Source organism: Puma concolor, unplaced genomic scaffold (genome assembly GCF_028749965.1).
Source record: "Puma concolor isolate L17-30 unplaced genomic scaffold, mPumCon1.1.hap2 unalloc_scaffold_30, whole genome shotgun sequence".
Classification (NCBI taxonomy): Eukaryota; Metazoa; Chordata; class Mammalia; order Carnivora; family Felidae; genus Puma; species Puma concolor.
The window spans coordinates 103,500-121,548 of record NW_028240237.1 but is presented as its reverse complement, the minus strand read 5'-3'; the positions used below and the strand labels follow the sequence as shown (position 1 = coordinate 121,548).

General features: G+C 41.4%; 1 protein-coding gene across 1 annotated transcript in view; it reads right to left on the bottom strand.

Annotated features, from left to right (window-relative positions):
- LOC147571305 (EF-hand calcium-binding domain-containing protein 13-like) overlaps window positions 1-12,441 on the bottom strand; it is a 151,803-nt gene extending 139,362 nt beyond the window's left edge. The window contains 1 exon segment of the mRNA XM_086696436.1: window positions 12,412-12,441. Within this exon segment, the coding sequence (XP_086552562.1) occupies window positions 12,412-12,441 (30 nt within the window).
- Window positions 12,442-18,049: the final 5,608 nt, after the last annotated feature.

Here is an 18,049-nt window from a genome sequence, read left to right as displayed (position 1 = left end):
AAATACTTAGAAACAGATTTAACCAAGGAGGTGAAAGATGAGTACACCGAAAACCATAAAACATTAATGAAAAACACTGAAGAAGACACAAATAAACGGCAGGATGTTTTGTGTTTGTGGACTGGAAGAATTAATATTTTTTAAATGTCTTATACTACCCAAAGTGATTTATATATTAAATGCAATTCCTGTCCAAATTCCACTGGCATTTTTTGCACAGAAGTAGAATAAATAATCCTAAAATTTGTATAGAATCACAAGAGACCTCAAAGAGCTAAAGCAATTTTGAAAAGGAAATAGTAACACTTGTAGAACATAGTAAGCTCTTCGACACTGGACAATAATGTTTTGGATTTGACACAAAAAGCAAAGGCAACAAAAGCAAAATTAACAAGCGGGACTACATCAAACTAAAAAGTTTCTGGACAGCAAAGGAAACCATCAGCAAAATGAAAAGGGAATCTATACAATGGGAGAAAATATTTGCAAACCATATATCTGATGAGTTAATATTCAAATATACAAGGAATTCATACAACTCAATAACATAAATAATCCAATTTTAAAAGGACTTGAATAGACATTTTTCCAAAAAAAGACATACAAATGGCCGACAGGTACATGAAATGGCTCACAATCGCTCATCATCAGGGAAATGCAAATCAAAACCATAATGACGTATCATCTCACACCTGTTAGAATAGCTGTTTTCAAGGAGACAAGAAACAAGTATTGGCAAGAATGTGGAGGAAAGGAAACACTTGTGCACTGCTGGTGGGCATGTAAATTGGTGCAGCCGCTATGGAAAATAATGTGGAGCTTCCTCAAAAAATTAAAAATATAACTACAATATGATACTGCAATTCCATTTCTGGCTATATATCTGAAGGCAATGAAAACACTCTCAAAGAGATATCTGCACTCCTAGATTCATCACAGCATTATTCACAACAGCCAAGGTATGGAAACAATATAAATGTCAATCAACAGATAAATGGCTAAAGATGTGTCATCACACACACACACACACACACACACACACACACACACACACACACACACAGGAATGCTACCCAGCCATGCAACATGGATGGACCTTGAGGGCATCATGTGAAGTAAAAATAGGTCAGACATAGAAAGGCAAATACTGGATGATCTTATATATATGTGGACTCTAAAAAAGCCAAATTCATAGAAACAGAGAGTAGAAGGGTGGTTTCCGGGGATGGAGGTGGGGGAAATAAGAAAAGGGAGAGGCTGGTAAAGGGTAGGAACTTTCAGTTAAAAGGTAAATAAGGTCTGTGGGCCTAGTGTATAACATTATGGCTATAGTTGATAACACTACATTGCACAATGGAAATTTGCTAAGAGAGTAGAACCTAAGTGTTCTCACCAACATAGTTAGGTAATAAGGTAAATATGTGAAATGAGTAAAAGGTGGTAATCATTTCACAATGTAAACATATATCAAATCTTCACATTATAGACTTAAATACATTATTTTGTCAAAAAAGACATTGGGGCGCCTGGGTGGCGCAGTCGGTTAAGCGTCCGACTTCAGCCAGGTCACGATCTCGCGGTCCGTGAGTTCAAGCCCCGCGTCGGGCTCTGGGCTGATGGCTCAGAGCCTGGAGCCTGTTTCCGATTCTGTGTCTCCCTCTCTCTCTCTGCCCCTCCCCCGTTCATGCTCTGTTTCTCTCTGTCCCAAAAATAAATAAACGTTGAAAAAAAAAAAATTAAAAAAAAAAATGTACAAAGAACACTTAACAATAAGAAAAAGCACAACCCAACTTAAAAGTGGGCAAAAGATCCTAACAGACATCTTACCAAAGAAGACGTGCAGATGGCAAACAAGCAAAGGAAAAGATCATTTGCTCAACATCATGTCAATAGGAAAGTGCAAATTAAAACATCAAGATACCACTACACATCTGTTCAAATGGCCAAATCCAAACTACTGACAAAACCAAATGCTGGCAAGGATGTGGAGCAAGAGGAACTCTTATTCATTGCTGGTGGGAATGCAAAATGGTACAACCACTTTGAAAGACAGTACTAAACATACTTATACCATATTTGGCAGCAATTACACCTTATTGGTATTTACCAAAGGAGTAGAAAACATATATCCACACAAAAACCTGCACACAGATGCTTAAAACAGCTTTCTTCTGAATTGCCAAAACTTGGGGGAAAAACAGTGCCCTTCAGCAGATGAATGGCAGTAGATTCAGTACAGGAACTGTGGTACATCTAGAAAATGGAATACTATCTGGCACTAAAAAGAAAGGAACTATCAAGCCATGAAAAGACACGGAGGAAACTTAAATACGTATCGCTAAGTAAAATAAGCCCATCTGCAAAGGCTACATACTATATGATTCCAACTATACGACATTCTGAATAGGTTAACCTATGAAGACTACAGAGACCAGCGGTAGTCAGTGGTGGAGGGGGAAAACGAATAAGCAGAGCACAGAAGATATGTAGGGCAGTGAAACTATTCTATATACTATAATAATGGCTACATGTCACTATACGTTTGTCCAAACTCACAGAATGCACAATACTGAATCAACTTTGTAAAGTATGGACTTTGGGTGATAAAGATATGTCCGTGTAGGTTTATTGATTGTAACAAATGTACCACGGTGGTGTAGGATGTTGATAGTGGAGGAGGCTGCACATGTATAGAGGCAGGGAGTATATGGGAACTCCCCACTCAACTTTGCTGTGAATCTAAAACTGCTCTAAAAAATAAAAGTCTATCGAGAAAAAAAATAAAGCAGCTATATTGCTTCTAAACAGACACCTCCCCCTCCAAAAAAGGAACTAGAGCCTAGGAGCAACGAACATGTTTAGAAAAAGAGGAACGAAGTGAGAAATATACTCTTTTGAAATGTGGCTGTTTGCAGGTCATCTGGGTAGCTCAGTGGGTTAAGCATCCAGCTCTTGGTTTCAGCTTAGGACATGATCTCACAGTTCACGAATTCGAGCCCTGCATCGGGCTCCTTGCTGACAGCGCAGAGCCTGCTTGGGATTCTCTCTCTCTTTCTCTCTCTCTGCCCCTCCACTGTTCATCCTCACTTTCTCTCTCTCTCTCTCAAAAATAAATAAACTTAAAAAAAAAAAAAACACATGGCTGCTTGCTTAAAACAACTGGACTGCATCTAGCTGATCAAAGGTACATTAGTTTTTAACCCCTGAACAAATTACAAAAGGCAATGTATAAAGCAGATCACTAAGGGGGTTTAGAGAATCTCTATTTCTACACAAAATGTAAATTAAGGGAACTATTTCAGTGACTTTTAGGGTCTGCATACATTCATCTTACAACAGAGGCACACCTTTAACAACCTGCTTCAAAAAGGCAATCTGATTTGCTGCCCTAATATTTATTAGGGATGATGAAAAGTTTCCTAGAGATGTTGAGAAAAATGACTCAAAACAGAAACCAGGAAAATAAAAGGAGGAAGATCTAAACAGACAGAGAGGCACAAAAACCTGTTATCAAAGACCAGATGAACAGAAGCAGTCAAAGAGTGAACAGAAACTTTGATGATACAGAAAAGGAAGAAAATAATCTCTGAAATTCTGTGGTTAAAGGTGAACCGTCTGTGAAGTATAAACTACACAGCCTAAGACAAACTGGTATGATATATTAATACTGTTAATTCTTTTAACTTTTAAGAATCAGCTCTTCCAAATCAGCTCATGAGGATACAATCAACTAAGTATTAGGTATAAAAAAGTGGAACAGGTTAGTAGACATATCACACATCTTGGTACTTAGCAAGAAGCCTTGAAATTGTTTTTTTTGTTTTGTTTTGTTTTGGTTTTTTTTTTTGCGGGGGTGGGGGGCGCCTGAGTGGCTCAGTTGGTTAAACATCTGACTTTTGTTTTTAATTTTTTTAATGTTTATTTATTTTTGAGAGAAAATGAGACACAGATGAGTGGGAGAATGGCAGAGAGAGAGGAAGACACAGAATCCAAAGCAGGCTCCAGACTCTGAGCTGTCAGCACATAGCCCGTTGTGGGGCTTGAACCCAAGAACCATGAGATCATGATCTGAACCAAAGATGGATGCTTAACCGACTGAGCTGCCCAGGTGCCCCTAACTTTTGATTTCAGCTCAGGTCATGATCTCACAGTTTGTGAGATCCAGCCTCACACCACACTGTCTGCTGACAGCACAGAGCCTGCTTGGGATCCTCTCTCTACTTTTCTCTGCCCCTCTCCCACTCATATTCTCTCTAGCGCACATGTGCTCTCTCTCAAAATAAATAAATAAACGTTAAAAAAATTTTTTTTTAATTTCTTTCGGATTACAGTGTAGGTACATGTCATATGGTAGCACCAGATCCATTGAAAGCATAAATTTAAAAGGTTAAGACTCTGAGTTGACAATGTTGAATTTTTCCTGAGCCTTGTGCTCCTGGAAAACAGTGAAGATTAAAGGAATCCCTTTACCCCTTTGTGTTCTGGAAAATGGCTTGCTGCAAGGAATCACCCTTCCCCCCCCCCCCCCATAAGCTTTAGATAAAACTCACAGATGCCCCCCTTGTTTACCTATGACGAGGCCAAATACCTTCAAAATTCCTTTTCTTTGTTCTACGAATGATTAGCTAAACTGTTTTAACCCCACTGATTAATTAGAACAGAAGGATTATTAGCCAAACTGTGGTTAAGCTTTCCTCCTTCCTCCAGGCCCCTACAATATTCTCTGATCTGTTTATCTCATCATGCCACTCTTTCATCCCACTTCCCCAAATCTAGTTCCTAGCCTTGTTGACTCCTCTCCATGAAAGAAAAGCCATTTTTGCCTGGCCCTTGAGCTCCTTGAGGATCTTATGGTCACAGCCTTCCCTCTCCTATTTCAATAAATAGTCCCTTTCCTCCCTTGGAATACTCCTTTCAAATAAAGTCTCTCCTTACTAAGTCCGGGTTTGTTTTTTGTTTGACACAATACCGGCCAATGGATAAGAACATCCCCTGAATCACAGGGAAGAAGGCTAGAGACACTTGGTATCTTTTCGATTACCTTCTGGTTAGACTCCCACATCATTAATTATGTTACCTACAACCGTTTATGTAGGTTTAAATCCTTTATTCTCCCAAAAAATTATCCCAGTCCCCTACCCCGCAAAATACTCTCAACATACACCACAGACCTCTTGATATTGCTGGGATGAAAGTTCATTATATGCCCACTAAAAGAACTCAAAACTCACCTTAGTTATTAAAAGATCCTATAACTATATTGCTCTATGAATCTGCTTACTGATTATGGGTGTGAGATAAACATAAACTAATTTTTTAATGTAAACTATTTTTAAAGAAGAAGAAGAAGAAGAAGAAGCAGCAGCAGCAGCAGCAGCAGCCGCCGCCTTTAGAAACTGTTTTAGAAAAAAATACCTGGCAGAATAAAGGTACTTTACTTTCCATTTTTCAGTTTAGAGGTAAGTTCGGCCCTTGAGGACTCAAAGGTCTTGATGAACAAGTATGAATGAGCACAAAAGGATTTCCTGCCAAAAAAAAAAAAAAAAAAGATAAGAAAAAAATCATATGTCTGCTTAAGAGACTTAATTACACTTACCTACCTGGTTATCCCTGTAATGTAACACAGTATGATACCAAATAGATATTCCGCAAGCCATATATGTGTACAAAAACTAGAAAAAGCAGTTAGCAGATTGTAATTCACAGGAGATCACACCGTCCCTTAATTTTACCTTTTGTGGTATAAGAAGTAGAGAAATCCAAAACAAATGACATAAAAGGCAGAGAAATCCAGTTATATTTATTTATTCAAATAAACCCAGAGAAACAGAACTACTAACATAGCAGCAATTCCCAATGTTATTAAATGCTTACTATATACTAGACATTACGATGAACACTTTAACATTATTTCATTTATTCCTTACAGATATTTTTTAAGGAATTATCATTATCTTTATTTTACAGATGAGGAAAATAAAGACTCAGATCAAGTTGTCCAAGATTAAACCACCAACAAATAGCAGAGTCAGAATCTGAAGTCAGACAGCCTAACTCAAGAGCCGTGGTCTTCAGCACCCTATAGCATCGCCTCTCAAAAAAATACTATTGTAAACAAAAGATGCCTCAGCCTGTTTTAAATCAAAGACTTCCACATCACATACCAACCAATTTTCAAAATTCCTCGCATTTTCACAGGTTTTTTTTACTTCTATCTGAGTTACAGTGGATGTGCTATTTATTACATTGCTAGTTATATTACATTGTTACAATGATCAGGGTCATTTTCATACCATGAAGTTTAACTGCAAGTATTAATATTCTTAACAGAGATAGTACTTTAAAATCACTTACTTCTGAAATGTTATACTAATTACTGCTGAATGTGGTATGTCCAACATTCCTGGAATTCAAACCATGTTAAAAATCCAATGAAACCATGTGACAAATAGCCATCTCAGAAGACATTAGCTGGCTATGCAGATTTCCCCAGCAACCCACTCGATGTTACCTCTTCGAGGTCTTCTCTAATGAGCTCAATCTTTACTCAGCAACTAGTTGGTATAGTATGGTCTCCACCATTGTAACTGTCTTCATTACTCAACTGGCATTAATCATTTGCCTTATATTTTTATTTGCCACATGTACATCTCCTATATCAACTATAACCTAAATTTCATGGATGGACTGAAACGAATGGATTGGTATCTTAACATTCTTTGAACTATTTCTCACAATAACAAGCACAATGCTATATGTATAAAAGGAAGGAAAGAAAGAAGGAGGGGGGAAGAGAGGGAGGAGAGAAGAAGGAAAGGAAAGGAAAGGAAAGGAAAGGAAAGGAAAGGAAAGGAAAGGAAAGGAGGCACGTCTTCCTTATGGAGATTACTCACCAACAGCTTCTTAAGTTATCAAAGTACCTAATTAAGCACAGTGAGTTTTATTTAAATAAACCATGAAAGGAAGAATTGTTTCATAATTTTTGACCTATCAAAAAGTTGACTGGTTTTCATCTGCTGGATGAATCAAATACTACATAACCCTCTCCAAGCTAAGAGCAAAAATAGTACAGGAAGTCCCTTCCCCATAAATCTGACAAAAGATGTCTCGAGTCTTTCAATCCTATGATACATATATGAACTTGCAAGGACAAACCAAGAGAGATGAAGTTGTATTTCTCTTGTCCAATCTATCCGTTTGTCTCTCCATCCATGAATTCAACACATATATACTGCATGCTTACTATGTATTAGGCTCTCCTCCAGGCTGAAAACAGAGACAACAGGGATACAGCAGTGAAAAAATAGGAAAAAACAAATCCTGTTTATTTATCTGGCTCCTCATGGAGCTTACATCCTAGTCAAGGAGTATGTTATCTGTGATAAGTACTAAAAGGGAAAAAAATGTAAAGTACGGGGAAAAAGTGAAGTACGGTGTTAGGGAAGAGAAGCAGGGAACAGATAGGGTAGCCAAGAAAGACCTTACTTAGAGGGAGACTTGTGCATACAGATCTGAAGGCATGAAAGTAGGAAGCCAATGAATGTGTTAGGGGACAGCATTTCAGCCAGAGAAAAGCAAGTACATAGGCTCAGAAGGAAGAAGCAGCTTCATTGTTCAAGGAACAGTGGGAAAGCCCACAAAGCTGAAGCAGAAAAAGCAAAGTGAAAGAAGTGGGGATCAGAGGGGTCAAGGAAGGGGGGCAGAAATAGAGGGCCCTTAAATCATTGTAAAAACTTTGGCTTGTGCTCTGAGATGGGAAGCCATGAGACCGTTTTGAGAAGGGAGATGACATGATGTAAAGTCCTTTCTGAAAGGATCACTCTAGTCGTCACAAAGAGGATAACCAGGTGGGGCTAGATTCCTAAAAGCCAAGTGGAAAAAAGTACTCCAAAAGAAGAATGAGCAATTGCCTGGGTGGCTCAGTTGGTTAAGGGTCTGACTCTTGATTTCAGCTCAGGTCATGATCTCAAGGTTCATGAGGTCCAGCCCCTCATCAGGCTCTGCACTGTCAGTGCAGAGATTCTGTCAGTGCTTGGGATTCCCTCTTTCCCTCTCTCTCTGCCCCTACCCTGCTCGCTCTCTCTGTCTCTCAAAGTAAATTTCAAAAAAAAAGAAGAATGAGTAATCAGCTGTGACAAATGCTGCCAACAGGTGAAGTGAGAGGAGTACTGAATGGCTGATTAGGTTTCCCAACATGGAGGACACCAACGACCCTAAGAGGAGCCATTTGGGTAGTATGGTAAGGAAATAATGTCCTTGGAGTGAGTTCAAGAGAGAACGGAGGAGAGAAAACAGAGACAAACAGAAGAGGACTCTTTCAAAGAGTATGCTTTAAAGGGGAAAAGAAATGAGGTAGTAGGTGAGGGGCAAAGGGGTTACGAGGGTTGAAGATGGGGGAAAATAAAGGCATGTTCATACGCTGATAAGAATAATCTAGTGGAGAAGCAAAAGTTGATCACACTGGAGGGGAGAATTACTGAAACAATATTCTCAAGTAGGATAAAGGAGATGAGATTTAGGGCACAAGGGCAGGGTCTGTCCTTAGCTGAGAATATACTTATAAGAATAGGAGACATGACAGAGTAATTGGGCTTAATTACATGAAGACCAAGTAAGCAGATGTGGTTGTAGAGGCTTGTGAAAATCATCTGATTGCTGTGAGTTTTCTTTTATTATTTAATATCTATATTATATATATAAACTTTTATTTTAAGATGGAAACCATCTGATTGCTGAGTTCTCTTTTATTATTTGATATATAGATAAGCGTTTATTATTTCGTATATATATATGCTTTTAAGTAGGCTCCACACCCAATGTGGGGCTTGAAACCACAACCCTGACATCAAGACTCATATGCTTTACTGACTGAGCCAGCCAGCTGCTCTCGATTGCTTTAGTTTTCTTAGTGAAACAGGAAGCAGCATAATCAACTGAGAACAAGGATGTGAGAGAAGATGCTAGAGGTTTGAGGATAGAGGTATTGTTATACAACAGTCATCGAGGAGAATGGAAGAATTAATAGCCCAGGGGTACCTGATAAAGTTGCTGGGCAGCCTCAAGGGTCCCTTGAGGAAAGGACAGTGAACTTAAAGTGAAACCAGGAAGCATGGTTGTGGTTTTTTTCTCTAGCTGTGTTCAATGCAGAGATCTAGATTTAATCTAAGATTATGACTTAGCCAAGAAAGGAAAATGAACTGAAAATGTGATAAGGAAACGGGGGGAAATGAAAGGGAATGGTTTTAATTATTGACCATGTAACAAACGGAGTAGGTGCGTGGGAAATAAGTATGAGAGACGGTGAGTGACATCTAAAAAAAAAAAAAAAAAAAAGGTAGACTGAAGATCCTGGTGGGGTCCAAGGATTATCAGAGTCAGAGTGAGCCTGAAAGACAGGAATGTGATGGTTGGAGAATGGCACACAGTATTCCCCCACCTTATGCGTGGAGACCTGTTCACAGACCCCCAGTGGAAGCCTCAAACTACAGAGTACCAAACCCAGTATATATTGTTTTTACCTAAACACAAATACCTACAATAAAGTTTAATTTCCAAATAAGGCACAGTAAGAAATTAGCAATAATTAATAAATTAATTGAGAATTAATTTTTCATACTGAGAATACGAAAAAGGGACAAGTGACTGAGGAAAGGTGAAATAATCGTAGGAAGACAGGAACTGAGAGATCAGAGTACTGGAAGGATCATCTACACGAATGCTAAAGTCACAAGAATCATGACAGGAGTACAGTTAGAGCCGCAGAAAGCCAGGAGCTGAAATTTAACTAAAGCAACAAGGAGTGGTAGTGGGTGGTATAATCTGATAATGCGAGGTGCAAAACTGAGCATTTTGAAAACGGAACGAAGAAATGTCTGGAAGCACCTATGAGAATCAAGAAGGGGTCATCTACTCACCCTCTAGTCCCGGTAGTACTAGGAGAGTGAGAGAGAAAACCACCACCACCAGCCATACCTATGTTCTGCCCACCACATTCCCAGATACGCAGTCTTTCCTCATTTTCCCTTACATCTTGGTGGTCGCTATCTGATTCATCAAAAACTCCCAAAAAGAAGGAAATTCAAAACCGTCTGATACATCACAAGTATTTTTTTAAGTATCGTGACTGATTCAGTCCCCATGTAGATCAAGCTGTCATATTATTATTAAAGGGTTTTCCATTCCTTGGCAGAATATAGAATTTTCAAAATTTTACAATTTAATACACACATTAAAATTAGGGGAGGAAGACATACAGATGGCCAACAGACACATGAAAAGATGCTCAACATCACTCATCATCAGGGAAATACAGATCAAAAGCACAATGAGATATCACATCACACCTGTCAGAATGGCTAAATTCAAAAACACAAGAAACAAATGTTAGTGAGGATATAGAGAAAAAGGAATCCTTGTGCACTGTTGGTGGGAATGCAAGTTGGTGCAGCCACTACGGAAAACAGTATGGAGGTTCCTTAAAAAGTTAAAAATAGAATTACCATATGATCCAGTATCAGACGATTGGATATTTACCCAAAGAATACAAAAACAGTAATTCAAAAAGATATATGGGGGTACCTGGGCGGCTCAGTCAGTTAAGCAACCAATTTGGTTCAGGTCACGGTCTCATGGTTTGTGGGTTCAAGCTCCACATTGATTGGTCTCTGTACTGACAGCTCAGACCCTGGAGCCTGCTTCAGATTCTGTGTCTCCCTTTCTCTCTGCCCCTCCCCTGCTTGCGCTCGGTCTCTCTCTCTCAAAAATAAACATTAAATTTTTTTTAAAAACTATATGCACCCCTATGTTTACTGCAGCATTATCTACAATAGCCAAATTTTGGAAGCAGCTCAAGTGTTAGCAGCCCATCTATCCATTGATAGATGGATGGATAAAGAGGTGGTATACACAGACACACACACACACACACACACACACACACACACACACACACACAGAGGAATATTACTCAGCCATAAAAAAGAATGAATAATCTTGCCATTTGCAACAGCACGGATGGAGCTAGACAGTATAATGCTAAGTGAAATGTGTCAGAAAAGACAAATACCACAAGATTTCACTCATATGTTAAGAAACAAAGGGAAAAAAAGGGACAAACCAAGAAACACTCTTAACTATAGAAAATAAACTAATGGTTACAAGAGGGGAGGTGGGTGGAGAATGGGTCAAATAGCTGAAGGGATTAAGAGTACACTTATCATGATGGGCACTAAGTAATGTATACAATTGCTGAATATTGTACACCTAAAACTAACACTTTATGTTAACTATATTGAAATTTAAATAAACAAACTTTAAAGGCCGTAAATGAAGTTGGGGAGGAGTGCTTATTGTTACATGAAATCATAGAATCCACAACAGAGCTAGGATGATTTCAGAAATCTTTCTGGTCAGGGGTGCCTGAGTGGCTCAGTGGGTTAAGCTTCTGACTTCAGCTCAGTTCATGATCTTATGGGGGGGGGGGGGGGGGGGTTCGAGCCCCACATCGGGCTCTGTGCTGACAATTCAGAGTCTGGGGGCTGCTGCAGATTCTGTGTCTTCCTCTCTCTCTGCCCCTGCCCCACTTGTACTCTCTTTCTCTCAAAAATAAACAAACATTTTAAAAAAAGAAATCTTTCTGGTCTAATACCTTAATTATATATAAGGAAGCTGATACACAGAAAGATTGTGATTTGCTCACACAACGTACACAAAATAGTAGCAAAATTCAGGTCCCTGACTCCCAACTCCAGGGATACTTTCACTAAATTTACACTGCTGCTTAGTAAACCCAGAGGCACAGCTAGGCAGAAATATGGAGAATCTAACTTTGTTTTGTTTTCAGTGCTCTGATGTTTGCATTGCGCTTTCACAACTGCACTTTCTCACTTGCTGAGTTACCACCACCTCCTCATCTGCTTCCCTCCCATCACCCAAGGGCGACAGCCTTCTGCAAAGTACTTTCTACTCTTTCCATTTGGGTTCCCTTCCAAGCCGCCCCCTCACTTCCTCCCTCACTTCCCTTGCAGCGATGACCGCAAACGTCCATTAACAGCAACTGCAGACACCTCTTCACTGCACCCGTTGCCCTTAACGTTCACACACGACCGGCACCACCCCCAACTACCACCTTTAACAATACTGACTGAACTTCCACTTCATGGAAGAACCTGTGCTGTGGAACATTCCAACAGGCCCTGCTCGTTTAGCCTTCTGGCGAAGAAAGTGAGTAGACCTGTGAACACTACTCACCAGATGAAAACAAGTGCTCTACTAGTGGTTTGAGGGTTTGCTCAAGAAGCAGGGAAGCTTCCCAGCCACCATGACCTCCACCCTTCTAGAACCACCACCATTTCCGAGGCACCATCGGATCCAGCCGCGTCTGCCCCTTTAGTGCCCCGCCCGCCCAGTCACATCGCTGTCCCTTCTGAAACCTTCGTCCATCTCCGTAATTGTTCCACTTTGTCCCTCGCACCGGGTGGCACGCTCCTCGGCAAGTCTTGCCTCTCCACCTGTGTCCCCTCGGGGGGGGGGGGGGGGGGCTCCCACCGTGAACCCCCTCGGGCTCCCAAGGGTGTCCCCCTCCTCCCGCCTCAAGGGCCGAGGCCCTAGCCCCATGGGATCCGAAGGTCCTAGCTGCAGGCCGCTCAGCCCCCGCCCCCCCCCCACCCCGCGTGGCCCGGCGCTCTCGCTGCGCCGCCTTCCCGGGATCCCACGCGACGAAGCCCCGCCCCCAGGTCACCTGACCGAGGCCGACGCTCCGCCCACTGAGCGGCCCGCGCTGGAAGAGTGCGGGACCCAGGGCACCGCCACCGCCACCGCCACCGCCTCCGCCACCGCGCAGGGGCTCCGGGGCAGCGGGGAGCGGCTGAGCTCGCCGCCGCCTCCGCGCCGACTGGACAGCGCTGCGGCCCCGCGGCTCCACCCCACCTCACAAGGGCCTGTGACCTCACCTGGCCCCGCCCGGCGGCCCAGACGCGAGCTCCTCCCCGCGCGCTGTCCTCCCGGCACCTGGATTTCGCCGTCCTTCCCGCACTCCCTACCCTTCCTGCAGCTCTCTTCCTTCCCTGGTGCAGTGCCCCGCCCCAGTCTGACATCTTTTCAGGCTTATCCTGTATCCATCCTTTGAAGACTTCCCGCCCTGCCTTCGAAAGCATTCCATCCTTCTTGGTTTCTACCGCTCTGTACCGGACAACAGCGCAGAGCTCTTTGTCCCGACACTTTGCTGAAATCGGTTCCAGGCTGCCCTTCAGAGGACTAACGCTTACTTTGGGAAGAGATGCTTTGTGTTTCTTCGAAGATCAATTTCTTGTGTGTGTGCATGCTGCAGATGAAATGTTACTGGTAAAAGACACAAAGCGATTTTTCACGGCTCGCCCCAAATATTATGTCGCTAAAACGTTGTACGAATCCAAGACAGTGAAATTGATCATTTTTAAGGTTTTTGCTACATTTACAGTCGTAAATGTTCTGTCAAGCGGAGAGCGTTTTGCAAATACTTTCCCCCTAAAGCTCATGATTTGAGGTGTAAAGGTAAATTTTCAAAAAGGTAAAATTCACAGTGATTGAGCCAACCTGAGCTCTCCGTTGTTAACATTGTGGTGAGCAGCGTGGACTTTAGAGCTGGATCTATGCAAATTCAATTATTGAGTCAATTATCCTAATTATTTACTGTATGCAGTGGGGCAAACTAAGCTCTCTAAGCCTCAGTTTTCTCATTCGTTCAGAATTGTGATAATTCAAAAATGTTTATGCAGTGCTCAAAAAATGTTAAAACATTTAATTACTTCAGAGATACTTGTGCCCGTTTATATCTCAAATCCTGTTGTGTAGGCATTCTTTAGTACTTTTAACATGTACGTGTTTTATGTCCCTCAACAGTCTGTAAGTAATGAGTGCTGAGACCATGTCCTTTATTTTTGTAAACACCCCACCCTCCATTCCCTACTTCCCCACCTACCCACACACACTGTTTACAGTCCACCTCTGTTAATGAGCTGAGCCCATTTGCCATCTATTCATAAGGCATCAACTTCTAACGTGTAACGATTATAATGGTTTCAGTCTGTCTGATCACCAGATTGTGGACGCTGCACAATCTTGAGCACTTGTAGTTTGTTAGTATTGAGTCTATTGATGAGTTAGTTACTGTATTAGTCAGTTTCAGAGACGCTCACCAAATAGCACCAAGAGTATAGTAGTTAGGATTAGATTCTTTCACCTAACAGAAAATCCCTAAATAACAGTGGCCTAAGCAAGATAGAATTTTATTTCTCACATTCGAGAGGTTCAGAGATGGTCACTCAAGGGTGAATATTGCTAACCATAGTTGCAAGGACACAGTCTTCTATTTTACTGCTCCACTGGCATTTATTCCAGTGGTGGCTTAAGGGAGATATCGCAGGCAAAAGACTCTCAAAAGATTTTAAGGTTATGCTTCTTGGATCCTCTCATTCAAATAATATGGCTTCTAAGAAGCTTAAGGCTTTTGTCCTTCTGCAGAAGCCCGAGGTAGCAAAAGATTTAACTCAAAGATATTTATGGGTAGGGCTTTTATTTTATGGGACTGAAACCCAATCAAGATTTGCAGGAGATTCATAATTTTTTTTAAAGAGTATTGTAATTGTCAGAAACACTGCCAGCTTGGGCTGAAGGAGTCAGAGCATGAAAAGGAAAGAGGTCTTTGGACCCTCAAGCTCTATAAGCAGGAAGCAGGCTGAGAAAACTATTTCCACGTGAATATATGCTACCTTTAATGGAATAAAGATGGCTTCAAGGGTAAAACCAAAAGCCTAGAAGATAGAATGAAAATCCATGGAGAATTATTCCCAGGCCTTTCATATGGAACTGCCAGCCTATACCCAAGTGACTTTCAGAACTGCTATGGACTGGGGGCTTCTGCAAACCTGTTTTCTGCCCCTTGAAACTGGAATGTCTCCCTATCTGTCCTGCCATTTTAATTGGTTGTTGCAGGAAGAGAGCGTATAGCTTTTTCCTTTAGTTCACAGGACTTCAGATTAAGAGGCACTATACTCAAGTGGCCAAATGTAAGGAACTATATCCAAGAAGACTCCTCTGCCCCAGGACCTATTTAGAGGACAAGACTCTGGACTTCGAGTGAATGCTATAATGAGATAAGACCGGGGGGTCCTTGGGAAGGGGGAGCACTTGTTGCAAGTGAGGGAACTATGAATAAGTAGTGACCAGAGGGTGGACTGTGGCAGTTTTGAACTATGTCCACAAGTTCTTTGGTGTATTAGTTTCTTGTTACTGTAACAACTTACCACAAACTTCAACAACAATTTATTACATTTCTGGAGGTCAGAAGTCCAAAATTGGCCTTACAAAGGCTGCATTTCTGGAGGCTCTAAAGGAAAATCTATTCCTTACCTTTTCCCGCTTCTAGAGGCCTCTGCATCCCTTGACTCGTGGCAACCTCACACTGACCTGTTTCCATCCTGACATTTCCTATTCTCACTCTGACCCCCTTATGATTGTGTTAAGGCTATCCACATAATCCATGAAATTTCCCTGTTTCTGCCCTTAATTACATCAGCAAAATTCTTTATTCCATGCCAGGTACCATATTCGCTGGTTCTGGGGATTAGAACATGGGTGCCTTTGGGAGAGGGGGATGGGCAGGGGCAACAATTTTATCTACCACGGTGCTCATACCTTCAAGAAGTGGCATCTAGGTTCACGAGTTCTAGCCCCGCGTCGGGCTCTGTGCTGACAGCTCAGAGCCTGGAGCCTGCTTCCGATTCTGTGTCTCCCTCTCTCTCTTTCTGCCCCTTCCCCACTCATACTCTGTCTCTGTCTCTCTCTCTCTCAAAGCGTAAACATTTAAAACAAGTTTTAAAAAAAGGTGGCATCTGTTCCACGCTTCTTGAATGTGGACTAGTTGTAGCGGGCTACTTAACGATGAATAGAGTATGGTGGAAATGCTGACGTGACACGTACAAAACTACGTCACAAGAGATACTGCAGCTTCCTCCTGGCTCGCTCTTGGCTTCCGCACTTAGGGAGAAGCCAGCTGACATGCCGCAAAAACTGCAAGATCGCGTTTGTGGTTTTAAGCTGCTAAATCGTGGGGTAACTTATTATGCAGCAATAGATAACTACCACAGTCCCTCAGGTCCCATCCTGATCCGTGAGGTCTGCTTAAGTTCTGGCTACTATCTCTAGAGTCGGCCTACCTGAAGAAGGAAGGGGAGAGGAGAGGCACGCTCCCTTCCTAAGTGGCTCGCGATGGAAGTGGTATGCACCCCTTCCATTCACATCTGTCTACAAGGTGGACAGGGCAGCCTAGCTGCACGAGAAGCTTGGAGACATAGTATCTATTCCAGGCAGCCATGTGTCCAACTGGAAATGAGGAGTTCTGACTTTATGTGAGAAGAGGAAAACACATATGGGGGCACAATCAGCAACCTCTGTCACAATGGGGGATTAGAAGGGTCAGGAGAAGCAAAGTGGAGCATAGATCCATTAACATTTTTCCTAACCGATCTCTTCATTGGCCACCGAATGATATTTACACACCCAGCACTCTGATCTCTCCAAAGAAATCATGCCAATTGTATGAGTCACAGGAAAACCCAACTAATAGAAAAAAAAAAAAAAACCCACAATGAATGGCGAGATTTTTTTTTCTTACAAAGCTGTTTTCAGGGACACTGATAAAGAACAACTTACTGTGGAGATTTTGCGTGAAGGCTGTTACATCTCCTAAATGTTGCTTTCTAAATGCTTCTATTCTGTGAGCATTCTCCCGTGTATTGTCAGAAAATACACAGCTGACGGAAAATGTCTTCTCTGTGCAAAAGTTTAGAGAGACAGCACTATGGCAGCAATCGCAAGGAACACAATCACGTTAACTGACCTATAATTTTCTTTTCACATGCTAACTCTTCTTGGATAGTCTCATTAAGTGGATTTTTAAAAAAATTTTTTAAGTTTATTTTTGTGAAAGAGACAGAGCAAGTGGGGGAGGGGCAGAGAGAGAGGGAGAGAGAGAGAGAATCCCAAGCAGGCTCTGCACCATCAGCACAGAGCCCAATGTGGGGCTCAAACTCACAAACCGTGAGATCATGACCTAAGCCAAAACCAAGAGTCGGACACTTAACCGACTGGGCCATCCAGGCGCCCCTTAAAATTGAACAATATAGATAACCCCAATCACAAGCATTTAAAACTGCCTGTGTGCTTTAGTCAAACTCCAAAATACCAGAAATAGATATTTCAAGAAATATGTTACAAAACCAAATAGAAATTATTTTTCAACAAGCATTAAATGGTTTTCTTGCACAGCATATGTTAGTTTCCTTACATCAGTGTGAAAAATGAATGCACTGTAATTCCAAGACAACTTGCTTGTAATTGATCCCAGTGGTCATTACATGGCTGTTACTATAGAGTTCAGACTACACAGGCCAAGAGCTAGGGGATTACAGATATGATTTGATATATAGCTTTTCATTTCATTTTCACATAAAGTCCTCCATTTTACCCAGATATGTAGTCATCAGTTACCATGAAGTAAATAAAACACAGTGTACCTACAACATTTCAACATAAAAGGTCTCAGTGTGTGTTCACATAATCCTTTTATGACGTCATGCACTGCAATGTTTTTTAAACATGCACGTTATTTAAGGAATGTAAGACCCAAAGGCAAAGGTGATGAGTGTGCTGTAAAGTACTTCAACCCCACACTGTCAATGCTCAATACATTTTAAATAGCAGAAAGTGAAGTTGCAAATTCTAGAGTCTTACCCTATAAAGTGATAATGCGAATAATTCCGATATTCATCCCATCTCCTGTGAATAAAGTTTTCTTGGATGCCTGCCAAGTATCCTGTTAGTTGGGTTTCTTTCCCTGTGATTTTGATCTAGTACTTCTTTTAGTTTTTCATGGGAATTTGTGGCTGTGAGGGAACCAGAAGCCTCTGATCACTTAATTTGGAAAATGGATCAAAAGTGGATTTTCATTTTGTGTGGGTAGATATTCGGTTCTCTTAATATGCCCGCCAAGCTATATTCATAATCTTTTAGG